We start from the raw sequence: 12,823 nt of genomic DNA on the forward strand, positions 1-12,823 counted from the left end.
CATAAAACACAATATCTGTTTCTGTACTTATCATTTTTAATTTTACTATATTGACGTGCATAATTAAACACAGTTTTTTTTTTTGTTGTCAAGTAATTAAAAAAAATTAAAATGTTTTGAATATTCCACTTGAGATTATTATTGTTGTCACCATCTCTATTAGAGAGAAATCAATGGTAGGGGTGGCCACTGATTGACTAAGGGTGGCCATGGCCACCCCTGGCCCCCCATCTAGCTCCGCCCCTGCTCCTGAACTCCTATCATGGGGAAAGTTTTCTATTTTAATGTTTCATTCATTGTTTTTTTTTCTCCAGTCTGTCCTGCTTGCTATAAACACGATGAGCAACTCATGACTGACTCTTTCCCCATCAGATTAACAGAATTGATTTAGTATTTTCCTCCAAAGCAGTTGTGTTTTACTTTGTAAACGCGTATCTCTTCCTGTCAGACCCGTGAAATTGCTGCTGAATTACTGCGTACGGTAGTCCGTCTGAAATAGACCTGGGCTCTATCTCAGTCGGAGCTACGCTGCCCCCTGCAGGAAATCCTCCTCATTAACTTTCAATGAGCGCTAAACGCCACCACCTCTGAGGCACGATTTTCTGTTGGATTGTAAGCAAAGTTGGATTCAGTCTCCTGGCCTTAATAGTCCGTTCAAGAGTCTCTGAGGAATGTTTAGGTTTTAAGGCTTAATGCATTTAAAGTGTCTAAAAGCAGATACATGTGAATAACTGATGCAGAGATAGTAAATGCAATTAAAACAGTGAATGCATGGAAATATAGTGACACTGAACAGAATGGGTTAGTTCAGCTGGTAAAGCAGTGTAATTAAAGCAAAGATTTAATGTGGGAGAGCCTCTTTCATCTGGTCTGGATTAGCATATAGGACGGTAGCGCACTTTATTACATGATGCTACGCGTGACATCATTTACACTCTAGCTAGCATAGTAGATGTGCTACATCACTTTAATTTAATATCGAAACTGTCCCTCACTAATGTCTTTAAGGCTGTGAGGTTTATTAGTCTCCCTCCTTCAGCGTGACACAGGATCTGCTCATCCTGAAACTTCAGTAAAATTTAAATCACTTTAAGCTGAAGTAGTTTCCTCAGTAGAAGCAGTGATGCAGCAGTATAGTTATAGACAGATGTCTGCCTTTAGTGCATTACTTATAAAGGGCTCAAAAACATTAATGTAGAAAAAATGACAACTAACAGCTGATGCCAACAGCAATGCATGCATCCCTAGTGTGGAAAATATTTTAATTCCATCTATCCATCGGTGCATGGCTCCATCAGTGGTTATCCTCCTTCACAAGCAGCAAAATCTCATTTAGAAATGTCTCATATGTCGACAGCCAAAGTCGATGTATTGAACGTTATATTTCAAAAATTATTTGTACACTGATTTTTATTATTTGTGCTTTAATTCTTGTAGGTTGCTTAGATTTTAATTTTAAGTCCTGTAAGTCTGTCTGTCTCTGGGTTGGCTGGCACAGCTATTTCCGAGTTTTGCTGAATTAAAAAAGACATGTTGCATATCCCGGTAAATCTGCAGCTGTCCCTGCTTGTTAATGAACCTGTCTACTGTTACAATGATGCCAGAGAAAATCATTTTCCAGATATCTAGAAGCTCTGCAGTCTGGTTGTGTGTTAGTTTTAATCTGTAACTGGATGTGTTAGTTTTAATCTGTAACTGGATGTGTTAGTTTTAATCTGTAACTGGATGTGTGTTAGTTTTAATCTGTAACTGGATGTGTGTTAGTTTTAATCTGTAACTGGGAGTCATGGTCCTCTAAGAAGCCCAGCTTTTTTAACGTACCGTATTTTTCGGACTATGTGTTGCTTGTTTAATTTGCATCAGCCAAAAAATGCATTATGAAGAAGAAAAAAAAAAAAGAAACATATATATGTCGCACCTGACTAAAAGTTTGCACCTTTCTGAAAGGTTATTCTATCCATGAAATCTGTGTGGACCCGCAGCGCATTGTCTGAGGATCGGTTTCTACAGCTCCTCCTCTAGACGTGGCATTCTACCTTTAGACCTCGGTTAGCTTTTTTTTTTTTTTTTCTTTTCCTCTGGTTTTCTCCAGTCCCTAACCAGTTTTTCATTGCATCCAAACTGTTGTTCAGCTGCTCTATTGCCATTTTTAACTGCATATTCTATTACTTTCAGCTTGAATTCAGCAGTATATGAACTTCTTTTGGGCGGCATATTTCTATACAGTCATCGTTTTTGTTTAGTTGTGGTTAGTTGTAATGGTTTTTTTTTTCAGTGGTATTACCGGTAATAGAATAGATGTTTTTGCGTGCAAAGCTACATAGCTCCCCCTGTTGGTGGAAAAACAACAACATATATGTCACACCAGAGTATAAGTCGCATGGCCAGCCAAACCAAGAACAAAGTGTAACAAATAGCCTGAAAAATACGCTATATGACTCTACAACCTGTTACTATTTTTAGCTGAAAAAGCTCAGTATGTCTAACGGGTTTATCGGTGGCATCTCTTGGTTTTTTAAAGTAGTCATAGAACGTCAAACCTGAAATAGACGTAGAGAGAAGTTTAAACCCCATCAACACCTCCTTTCTCTGCAAATCTCGCTATTCTAAACTTCCACCATAAAACAAGTGAATTAAAACGAAGCACCGAGTTGATGTAAATTGGGGATGTTGCCTTATTTGGTTCTGGCCTTTAGTTTTGTCACGCCCCAGAATTTACTGGATCACGGCCCAAGAACATGAATAGAGGTAGATGGAAGACAGCAGTTTAGCTGTTTAGCCTACAGTTGGGTTTACTTCTACAAGAATTATAAAGCAGGCAGTTTCTCTATTGAAAATGAGCCAGAACCACTGGTGGAAATGCAGCGTTCCAGGCTGCACGGAGAAAGGGGAACATTTCCACCGTCTTCCTAAGGTTCGGAAGACTCAACAGGCATGGATTAATTTTATGGATCAGAAGATCCCTGCAAAGTTTGATGCTCAGCTGTTCATTTGATAGAAGCATTTTACCGAAGACAGCTTTCAAGATCTTGGACAGTTCAAAGCAGGATTTGCTAAACTTATTTTACTGAAACGAGGGGCTGTTACCACCGTAAGGCCATCACAACCGCTAGCTGGAAATATGATTCTATTGATAGCAATGCTAGCATATCATGGTGACCAGATTTGGATTTCCAAAGAGGACACTTGAAGTGTGGATTGATGGCTCGCTGACTGGACCGGACCTCAGCAGAGAGCCATGAACCGCCCGTCCTCAGCTGGAGGAAGGGGGCTGGGGGCTGGGGGCCAGTAAGTCAGGCGGGGGGAAGCACAGGGCCGCCGGTGTCCAGGCTACCGTCACAGAATTAAGTTCAGTCGCTCCGTCCCCTGCTGGCTTTTGTCCCCTCCATGCCAAAGTTGGTGGGGGCGTGTCCCCTCCGTGCCAGGGTCGGTGGGGGCGTGTCCCCTCAGGGCCAAAGTCCTTCAGAAAGTTACGCCTGTGCATGGAGCCATGTCATGCAGACATTTAGGTTTTTTTTACAGCTCAGTTCTCAGTTCATGTTATCCAAGTTTCTGTTGCGTCATCTAAACGCCGCAGGACAGGGTCACCGATCGTTGACGATTAGCACCTGCTTTCAGGTCAGTGACATCGTCGGATCCAACCCTCCCGGATTAGGACCTTTTTTTCCCCAGAAACATTAACCAACCGACTGTTTCCTCAGTTTCTGGGGACAGTCCCTGTTTTGGACCACCTGTCCCCGGAAATGTCCCCGATTTTACCCTTTTATTAACGAGGGGGAAATGTTGGGTGTAGACTGTTATTACGGTAGAAAAGCATGTGAGCATGTTGCGGACAGAAACGGCTGTTCCGCTAGCATTCTGCACTGCTGTTAACATAACGATGATTAAAAGAGTGCAGTGCTTGTTGGACTGTGATGATCCTCATGGAGCTCAGCTGCCATTAAAACATAAAGAAGACAAAGAACGCACCACTTTTTAAACAGACGAGGAAGTAAAGCAGAAGTTTGTTATCACACCTGATAGGGAGCTGCCCTGTGCCATGGTGAGGGTGTTAATCCATTCGTTTTATTTGCACTGAGCTGATCCTGTGATAAATGTTTGCTTCATGTTCAGTTTAAAAAAATAACCAATAAAAAGAAGTAAAAGAAGACCAGAGTTTACTGCTGGAATGAGTAAAAGAGACTCGGATTAAAATCTCCTTATAAGGAGCTAATCGGGTTCGGTGGTTCTCCAAGGATTACCATCGTTTCATTTAAATTCATTTTAAAAATAAATAAAACTGTTATTGTCCCCATTTTCATAATTTTATCTTGATGAAATTTACTTTTTTTTTATCTAGCTGGAAATGATTTCAGAAATCTGGTCTCCTTTTTTTGGTAAGATCTGTTGCTTACAGTTTGTGTAAGAATCAGAATATGCCTGAAAAATAACATTAATATGCAGGTGAAAATTTAAAGATAAATTCACATATAGAAATGGAAAAATTATTGCAAAAAAAGGATATGAGGAGAAAAAGCATACAATAAAAGAGTTTGTAATAGAATACCAACTAAGTGATAAAGACTGGAAAGGATTGTTTATATGATGGATTTATGTTTTGTTTTGGCTGTGATCAGCGGCTCCAGGACGCGGCCCTCGCTCATATTTAGGCCACCTCCAACACTTGATGAGCTTTTTTCTTACTTGACCTCTAGTATGAATCTTCCAGACAAGCCCTTCCTCCAAAATCTTAATCCTTTTGATTAAGTTTTGCTCCTTGAGATCCATAAACCTCCCGAGGGATCATTTATCTTCCCTCATAATTACGCGGCTGAGCGTTGGAGCGACCTCCGTCGTCGGGCCGCCATGCATGCATGCGTGTGGAGTCACTTCCAATTAGTCTGGAGTTAACGAGTCGTGTCTGACTCCTGGGTGGGTCAGAAGCTTGGAGGTAGAATAATAATGAGTCCTCAACTAACTGGAGGATTATATGTGAACGTCCCGATGTTGAGATGATCAGATGTCAGCCTTTAGAGAGTTTAACCCTTGACCTGCCGTAGTGCCTTAGGGCATGTTTTTACATTTTTAAAGGCAGCAGAGCCGTTTTCTGAAGCATTTCAATATATCAGACATCATTACAATCCTTACATTCCAAATTTTAAGAATTTGTCTGAAATAAGTCTATTTTTTAAATTAAATAAAATCCTAATAAGGGAAATTAACCCAGAAAATAAATTAAATCGTTTTTGAATGCAGTAAAATCCCACCTCTATCCCTCAGAAATTGTGACGTTAAGTTGCACAAAATAATTTTAAACCAGAGAAAACTTATCTGGATTTTGTCCAAAACATTATTTTTAAAATACACCAACTTTTGTAAACGGAGACAAAAACTGAAAATGAACATCGTGAACCATTAGAGAAAAATATGTCCCACAAATGTCGATGTTTACAGTTGTAGTTTACGATCATGTTTACCAGGTACATAAAAAAAACTCACACTTAAAGGTTAAAAAAATGTAAAAAAAAAATTGTTTTATCAAAAACAGAAAATAATGACTGTATTGAAACTTTTGAACAGATAAACACAAATTCAAATAGAAACCTATGTCAAGATACTCAAAGCAGAATGTTAAAACATGACAGGAAGAGCCAGAGCCTATTATAGTAAATTATTGGAACCGATTCTATTCGGCCTATTTCTAGAGCTCCAGTTCACACCATGTCATTCAGGTGACTTTATGGAGACAATTAAACCAGAACGTTTTCTATTTAAGGAAAACCAGTTGATTGCATCGACTCATTGACTCTTCAGCAATCCCTCACACTAAGCATGCTTGTAGCGACAGTGGAGAAGAAAAACTCCCTTTGAACAGGAAGAAACCTCCAGCAGAACCAGGCTCAGTGTGAGCGGCCATTTGCTGAGGCCGACTGGGGTTCAAGGAGACAGAAGCAGACATAGAAAAAGAAGCATAGATACAAAAGGCAACTGTCAACCAGCTCCACAGGCGTCCAGGAAACCAGCTCCCATGTCAGAGGATGAAGAGAGCACATCCAGCCTGTGACAGTCAAAGAAACAGGACTACACTGAATAACAGGCCAAGCTCCAACATCTAGTAACAAAGGTTTTTCTGGCAGCAGCACAGCTGATATTTCTATCCAGGATGGAGTCACAGCCAAACAGGAACAGACCAGATGAAGCTACTATGAGAAAAAGCAGAGAGAGCAGAACGTTAGAGATTGAACTAACAGATTCTGCAGAGTGGGAGAATAGAGATAGAATGAAGCAGAATGATGAAAAAGGGGTCCCTATGTCCTCCAGAAGTCTAAGCCTATAGCAGCATAACTATAGAGATAGCTCAGGATAACCTGAGTATTTTGGATGAGGTAGAAGAAAAGTAGAGCCACTGAAACAGAGTAAATTAGGTCCTGCTCTCTAACACGCGCAGAGAGTTTTTCCACACATAAAGCGAGGGCATTTCCCACAGACCCCGCACCTAATGCATCCCTGTGTGGCTTTCTTTGAGACTGGTTTTACCTCAGCCATGTGCTGCCTGCCATGGACTGCTCCGTGGAAGCTATTATAGTCCTTCACAGATGGCTCCTTCCTCTCTCCAGACCACTGGGTGCCTCAGGGAGCAACTGTTACACTCTGTTAGGTGTTTTCATATCAAGAACAGGCTATAGGAATGCATAACACGATGACCGTGAAATCCTTTCATATGCACATTATCCTTTCTTCTTTTCCAACTCGGAAAAAAAACCCACATATTTATGTTATAGCCTCAGTGATCATTCTGCTTACTCAGTCAGTGATTGGTTTAGTCTGCAGCAACCTGGGAGCAGTGCATGCTGGGAGACAGGAAAAGGATCTGGCATTTTGTCACCTGCTCCAGCTGGTTGAGCACATGGAGCTATTAGCTCCTCATTTCTGGCTATTTTTGTTTGCTAAAGCAACGTCTGTAAGTGTTGCTTTCATTATCAAGTGAAGCTGTTGTGTGTTTTCACATTTAGCTAGATGTTCACACAGCAGTAGCTGTTTGCTGTTTGGCTAGATTCACGTTTGTCAAAGCAGCTATACAGATAGTTGAGCTAATTTCTCACATTTCATAATAATATATGGAAATATGATAGGGCTGCAACTAATGATCATTTTGCAAATCGATCAATCTGTCGATTATTTTGTCGATTAATAATCGGATAGCAAAAGGAAGGCTTTTTACGAGATTAAACAAGGTGAAACAAAAACTTTTCCACTTCTGGATAAAGAAATTTGACAGACAAAAATTATTTTCATCTTAAATGCAAAATGTTTGTATATATTTTTACAATCTTGGTATAATTCCTGCTCTGTCAGCTAAGGGCTTATTTTACAGTCTCTATACTCCAGTTAACGATTGCTAAATTAGTTGATGATTATTTCAATAATCTGATTGTTTCTGCCCTCATAGATAAGATATATTCCTTCTAAAATCTGCTGAGCTGTGTCCATAAGACCTATAATATAATAATGACGTGTAACCGGTTGAGCATCAACACTTTTTAAACTCAGAAAGGAGTAGTATGTGATAAATAATAATTTATTCAGGCTACATGTCATAGGAAGGATCCATTCCATCCATAAACTCAGCGTTTCTCCGGTGTCGGCAGAATCCGATCAGGATCATGGGACTGAGTCGCTATCAGAGCCTTATCGGCAAACTGCAGACCTGTCCCTGTTTTTGCAGCTCCATAGGTGTACGCTGATGTGTTGGTGTCTGTTGGTCCGTTACTACAAACTTTAGATGCTGTTCTCCTGTTTGCTTTTTGTTTTCCTGCAACATCTGTGTAGAATCTCCTAAACTTAATGACCCACAGCACTTCCTAGAAGAAAAGGAACCAGACTTGCTAATCCCAACCCCCACCAAATGTAAAAGGTTCACTGGAAAAACAATCTACAAATAAGTAAAAATGTCTTAAATTAAGTGTATTTACCCTTAATTTGAGTAGGTAAATGAGATAGTTTGTCAATAGAATGAGTATTTTTACTCTTAAAATATGATAATTAGATAAAATGCACTTCAAATAAGACAATGCAATTGTGTTTTCTTATTTTAAGTGTAAATTGTCTTGTTCCATTGGCAAAGTGTTTCTTTTACCTCCTTAATCCAAGAACAAATGCACTTGTTATAAGTAAAAATGGCTTATCTAGATTTTGATTTTTTCCAGTGTTTTGTTCCTGGATTTGAAATGAAATGAAAACGACGTCAATGCATATTTTTATTATTAATTAACTCCAAATAAATGGATTTAAGAATATCATGATTAATGGTAATTTTCTAAGCAACGATCTGAGGCCATCACGTCACTCCACAGTACACTGTAAAAAAAAGTCAGTAAAATATAGCAGTAAGCAGTAAAAGATGACCAAAAGCATTCCTTTATTTTATTAAATGCATTAAATAGCAGTTAATCAGGTGACTGAAAAAAACTGTGAATTTTCCTTAAAAGAAATATAAAATTCAGTAATTTACTGTGTAAATTAATAAATATGTATGAATTTAAAAAAATATCTGCCATACAAAAAATTTCCAAAAATCTTATTTTTTTGGCAGTATTTGGATAAAACAACAGGTTAAAATTAAATTACACTAAAGTTTACAGGAAATACTTGTTGATTGTGAAGCAAGCATGAACCTTATTTTTTACAGAAGCAAAATGGTTAAAAAGTCCACTGTGCCAACAGTGCAAGTAAAAGACAAAATTAAAATTAACCTTTATTATAGAAAGCATTTAATCTCCGCTAATGACAAGATATTAGAATAAACAAAGTGCACCCTTCCTTTTTAATGCTTCTTCATTTTCTGTTTCATTTTTAAAGGAAAAGTCCGGTCAGCAAGGGATAGTCAATAAATCATTATTTATACCTAAAACTAATATGTTCACGGTGCTCAGAGTTGATCTGTAAAAAAGAAAAATGACAATTTTTTGTCACAGTCATTGAGTCTGGTTCATTTTTGCCCACATATAGTAACCCCTCCCTCCTGCCATCTTCCAGCAGTGACGTCACGGTGCGGTAAGCCTAGCGCCATTCTCCCCGCTTTACAAGCAAAATCAATGGAAATACCAGACGGAGAATGTTTTCAAGATGACTTGGATAATAACGCGTTGTGACAAACACCAGATACAGCACTGGGACTTGATCAACAGCCGATACCGCACCGTGACGTCACAAACCAGTAGGTGGCAGTAGTGTTCTTTGACAAACATGGATGCCTCCAGTAAAACACATTCACATGAAAATTACTCTGAATTAAAAACACTGATCATTTATTGACGAGGATGGAATAATTTCATATACACTGCCTGGCCAAAAAAAAAAAGTCGCCACCAAAAAAAAAGGTCACTCACTCTAATACTTTGTTGGACCACCTTTATCTTTGATTACGGCACGCATTCGCTGTGGCATTGTTTCGATAAGCTTCTGCAATGTCAAAAGATTTATTTCCATCCAGTGTTGCATTAATTTTCACCAAGATCTTGCATTGATGATGGTAGAGTCTGACCGCTGCGCAAAGCCCTCTCTAGCACATCCCAAAGATTCTCAATGGGGTTGAGGTCTGGCCTCTGTGGTGGTCAATCCATGTGTGAAAATGACACAATTTGAGCCAGATGAATCCTGGCATTGTCATCTTGGAATATGCCTGTGCCATCAGGGAAGAAAAAGTCCATTGATGGAATAACCTGGTCATTCAGTATATTCAGGTAGTCAGTTGACCTCATTCTTTGAGCACATACTGTTGCTGAACCTAGACCTGACCAACTGCAGCAACCCCAGATCATAACCCCGCCCCCACAGGCTTGTACATTAGGCACTAGGCATGGTGGGGGCATCACTTCACCTGCCTCTCTCCTTACCCTGATTGGCCCATCACTCTGGAACAGGGTAAATCTGGACTCATCAGACCACATGACCTTCTTCCATTGCTAGACAGTCCAATCTTTATGATCCCTGCAAATTGAAGCCTTTTTTTCCGGTTACCCTCACTGATTAGTGGTTTTCTTACGGCTACACAGCTGTTCAGTCCCAATGCCTTGAGTTCCCTTCGCATTGTGAATGTGGAAATGCTCTTACTTTCAGTATTAAACATAGCCCTGAGTTCTGCTGTTGTTTTTCTTCCATTTGATCTCACCACACGTTTAAGTGATCGCCGATCACCATCATTCAGGATTTGTTTTCCGGTCCCATTTCTTCCTTGAAGATGATTGGTCCCCACTATCCTTCCAGTTTTTAATAATGCGTTGGACAGTTCTTAACCCAATTTTAGTAGTTTCTGCATCACTTTAGATGTTTTCTCTGCTTGATGCATACCAATGATTTGACCCTTCTCAAACAGACTAACATCTTTTCCACGACCACGGGATGTGTCTTTCTACATGGTTGTTTAGGAAATGAGAAGCAAGTCATTGCACCAGTTGGGGTTAAAGAACTTGTTGCCAGCTGAAAGATAATCGCCCATGCAGTAATTATCCAATAGGAGGCTCCTACCTATTTGCTTAGTTGAATCCAGGTGGCGACTTTATTTTTTGGCCAGGCAGTGTATAAAGTAATTTCAGAAGTTTGAATTCTGAATGTGACCGAACTTTTCCTTTAATTATAGTTTTCTTTAGGATTGAAGGCAGAAATGTCTCTTTGCGAAGATGTTTTCAGATTATTGAATTTTTTTGCCATTTTCCAGCCATCTCTAAAGATAAATCAGAGGTCTGACCAAGAGGCATTGATTCCAAGACTGAAACCCTGTTTCTCACCAATGATCATTTTCTAGTTAAAATGCCAAAAAATGTGACTTTTTGTTTTAGGTCATTATTGGAACATTTCATTTCATGCTTGTTCTTCTCTGCACCTTTTCCCTACTAGTGGAGTTTGAAAGCATTTTTTGTGTCTCTGTGTGTCGGTGTGATGTTCAGGGAAAAAGCTCAGATCCTGAAGAAAACAGGGATGAAGAAAGTCCTGCTGCTGGGTTCAGGGTACGTCTCTGGGCCGGTTGTTGAGTATCTGACCCGAGATGAGAAGACTCAGGTCACAGTTGGTGAGTAAGGCGAGTCACGTGTGATCAGCTTTAAGGTTTCAGTCCTAGTCGGAGCGTCGTTGCTCCGGCGGTCTGACTGTAGGATGCTCCAGTTACCGTCTGGAACATTACACCCTCTGAGATCAGTTTTCTGATGTTATCACGGTTATATTTTCTTTACTGAATCTGACCAGACTTGGTCTGTTTTACTGATTAAATTGACTGTTAATTTAAACAAGCAGACTCTTAATCGATCGTCTCTTCTGCTGCTGTATTGTCTGCTGGTAACGGTGATGAGCAGTGACATCATCGTTGGCGCCGCGGTAGCACACGCCTCTGACTGAGGCCTTCTCTTCTGTCTCTTTAGCCTCTGTGGTTCTGAAACAGGCGGAGGAGCTGGCGGCCAAGTATCCCAACACCATCCCCATCATGCTGGACGCCAGCAGCCAGGAGGGACACCTGGACTCCCTGGTCCAAGATCATGATCTGGTCATTAGGTAGCGTTCCCGTTCTCACGCTGGAACATTGTATACAGAGGATAGTTAGCAGCTCCCTCTTTGTTTTCTGTGCTTATTAGCCATATTTGTTTTTTCCTCTGCCTGACAAAACCTTAATTGAAATGAAAACCTCCTTTTATCTGTTTTGCAGCATGCTGCCGTACTCCTTCCATCCCCTGATCGCCAAACACTGCATCAGAAGGAAGGTGAACATGGTGACGGCCAGCTACCTGAGCCCCGCTATGAAGGAGCTGCAGAGCAGGTGACCAACATCAGTCATTTCGATCCTTTCATCAACTTATCGTCTCTTTCCTAACAACACTTCTAATAGAGGAAGCTGTTAATGTCATATACTGATGTCCTCATTTCCCCTGATTTAAAAGCTCAGTCGTATTTACTCTGGATGAGACTACAAATTTATAACCACAGCCGGTGATGTGGAACATCTGAACGGCTTCGGAGAGTCTAAAGCTGTATGGATAGATGTCTGCATGTCCTAGGCTTTATTCGGACAACTTGCTCCACTGTCTCTGGTTCTTCTTATTTTTTGTCCAAAAGCGTTTCTATGGCGCCCTCTTCAGATTTAACCGATATACTGCATCTGATTTATGATCAGTGTCGCTGTGGTCTCTTAACGTGACTCTATGAGCCTCTGTAGGGAGTTGGGATAAAGAGCTTTGTGCCAATGATCCAGGTTAGCAGTTTATTAGCATAGCATTCAGGTAGTTTATTTATGTCCAGCGCACTGGACGCATTTCTCTATTAAATGTGGGTAAAGATATGGCTCTGAAATGGGTCTGAGTTTTTCTTTAAAGTCATAGGGAAGCGGCCGTTCCATCTGTGGCATCATTTTTTTCCGATTTTTTGAGTTTGCCTGTTTGAATAGGAGTAATAATGGATTAATCCTGTATCATTCGCTATGCTGTACTGTTTAAGGGGATAGAAAGCAGATGCCTCCCTACTCTGGACAAAGGTGAAGGAAATGTCATGACGGATAATGAGTTATCACAGCCTCCTTCACGCCGTGGCTAAAATTATTCCTTGATGAACGGAAGTGTTTTTCTTGGGAATAACCGGATGTTCAAGTGTGAGAGGGGTGGGTTTAGTTTCATGGGAGAGAGAGTACTGGGATTTTTAGGAGAGTATAAATGTTTGGATGGTTAAGGCAGAGAGAGCTCTATCTCCCTCTCTGTCCAAAGGACATTAAATAAAATTGAATATTACGCAAGAAATGCTTCCAGAGTATCCTAACTTCACACAATCGTTGCATTTCCGAATTCTCCTGAGTGGTGCCTGACTT

General features: G+C 40.2%; 1 protein-coding gene across 1 annotated transcript in view; it reads left to right on the forward strand.

Annotated features, from left to right (window-relative positions):
- Positions 1-12,823, forward strand: part of aass (aminoadipate-semialdehyde synthase) — a 34,019-nt gene that overhangs the window by 10,523 nt on the left and 10,673 nt on the right. The window contains exons 12-14 of the mRNA XM_015387442.1: positions 10,926-11,047; positions 11,394-11,523; positions 11,675-11,785. Coding sequence (XP_015242928.1) covers positions 10,926-11,047; positions 11,394-11,523; positions 11,675-11,785 — 363 coding nt within the window. The remainder of the gene's footprint in view (positions 1-10,925; positions 11,048-11,393; positions 11,524-11,674; positions 11,786-12,823) is intronic.

The sequence above is a fragment of the Cyprinodon variegatus genome, unplaced genomic scaffold (assembly GCF_000732505.1).
Source record: "Cyprinodon variegatus isolate N-32 unplaced genomic scaffold, C_variegatus-1.0 Scaffold394, whole genome shotgun sequence".
Classification (NCBI taxonomy): domain Eukaryota; kingdom Metazoa; phylum Chordata; class Actinopteri; order Cyprinodontiformes; family Cyprinodontidae; genus Cyprinodon; species Cyprinodon variegatus.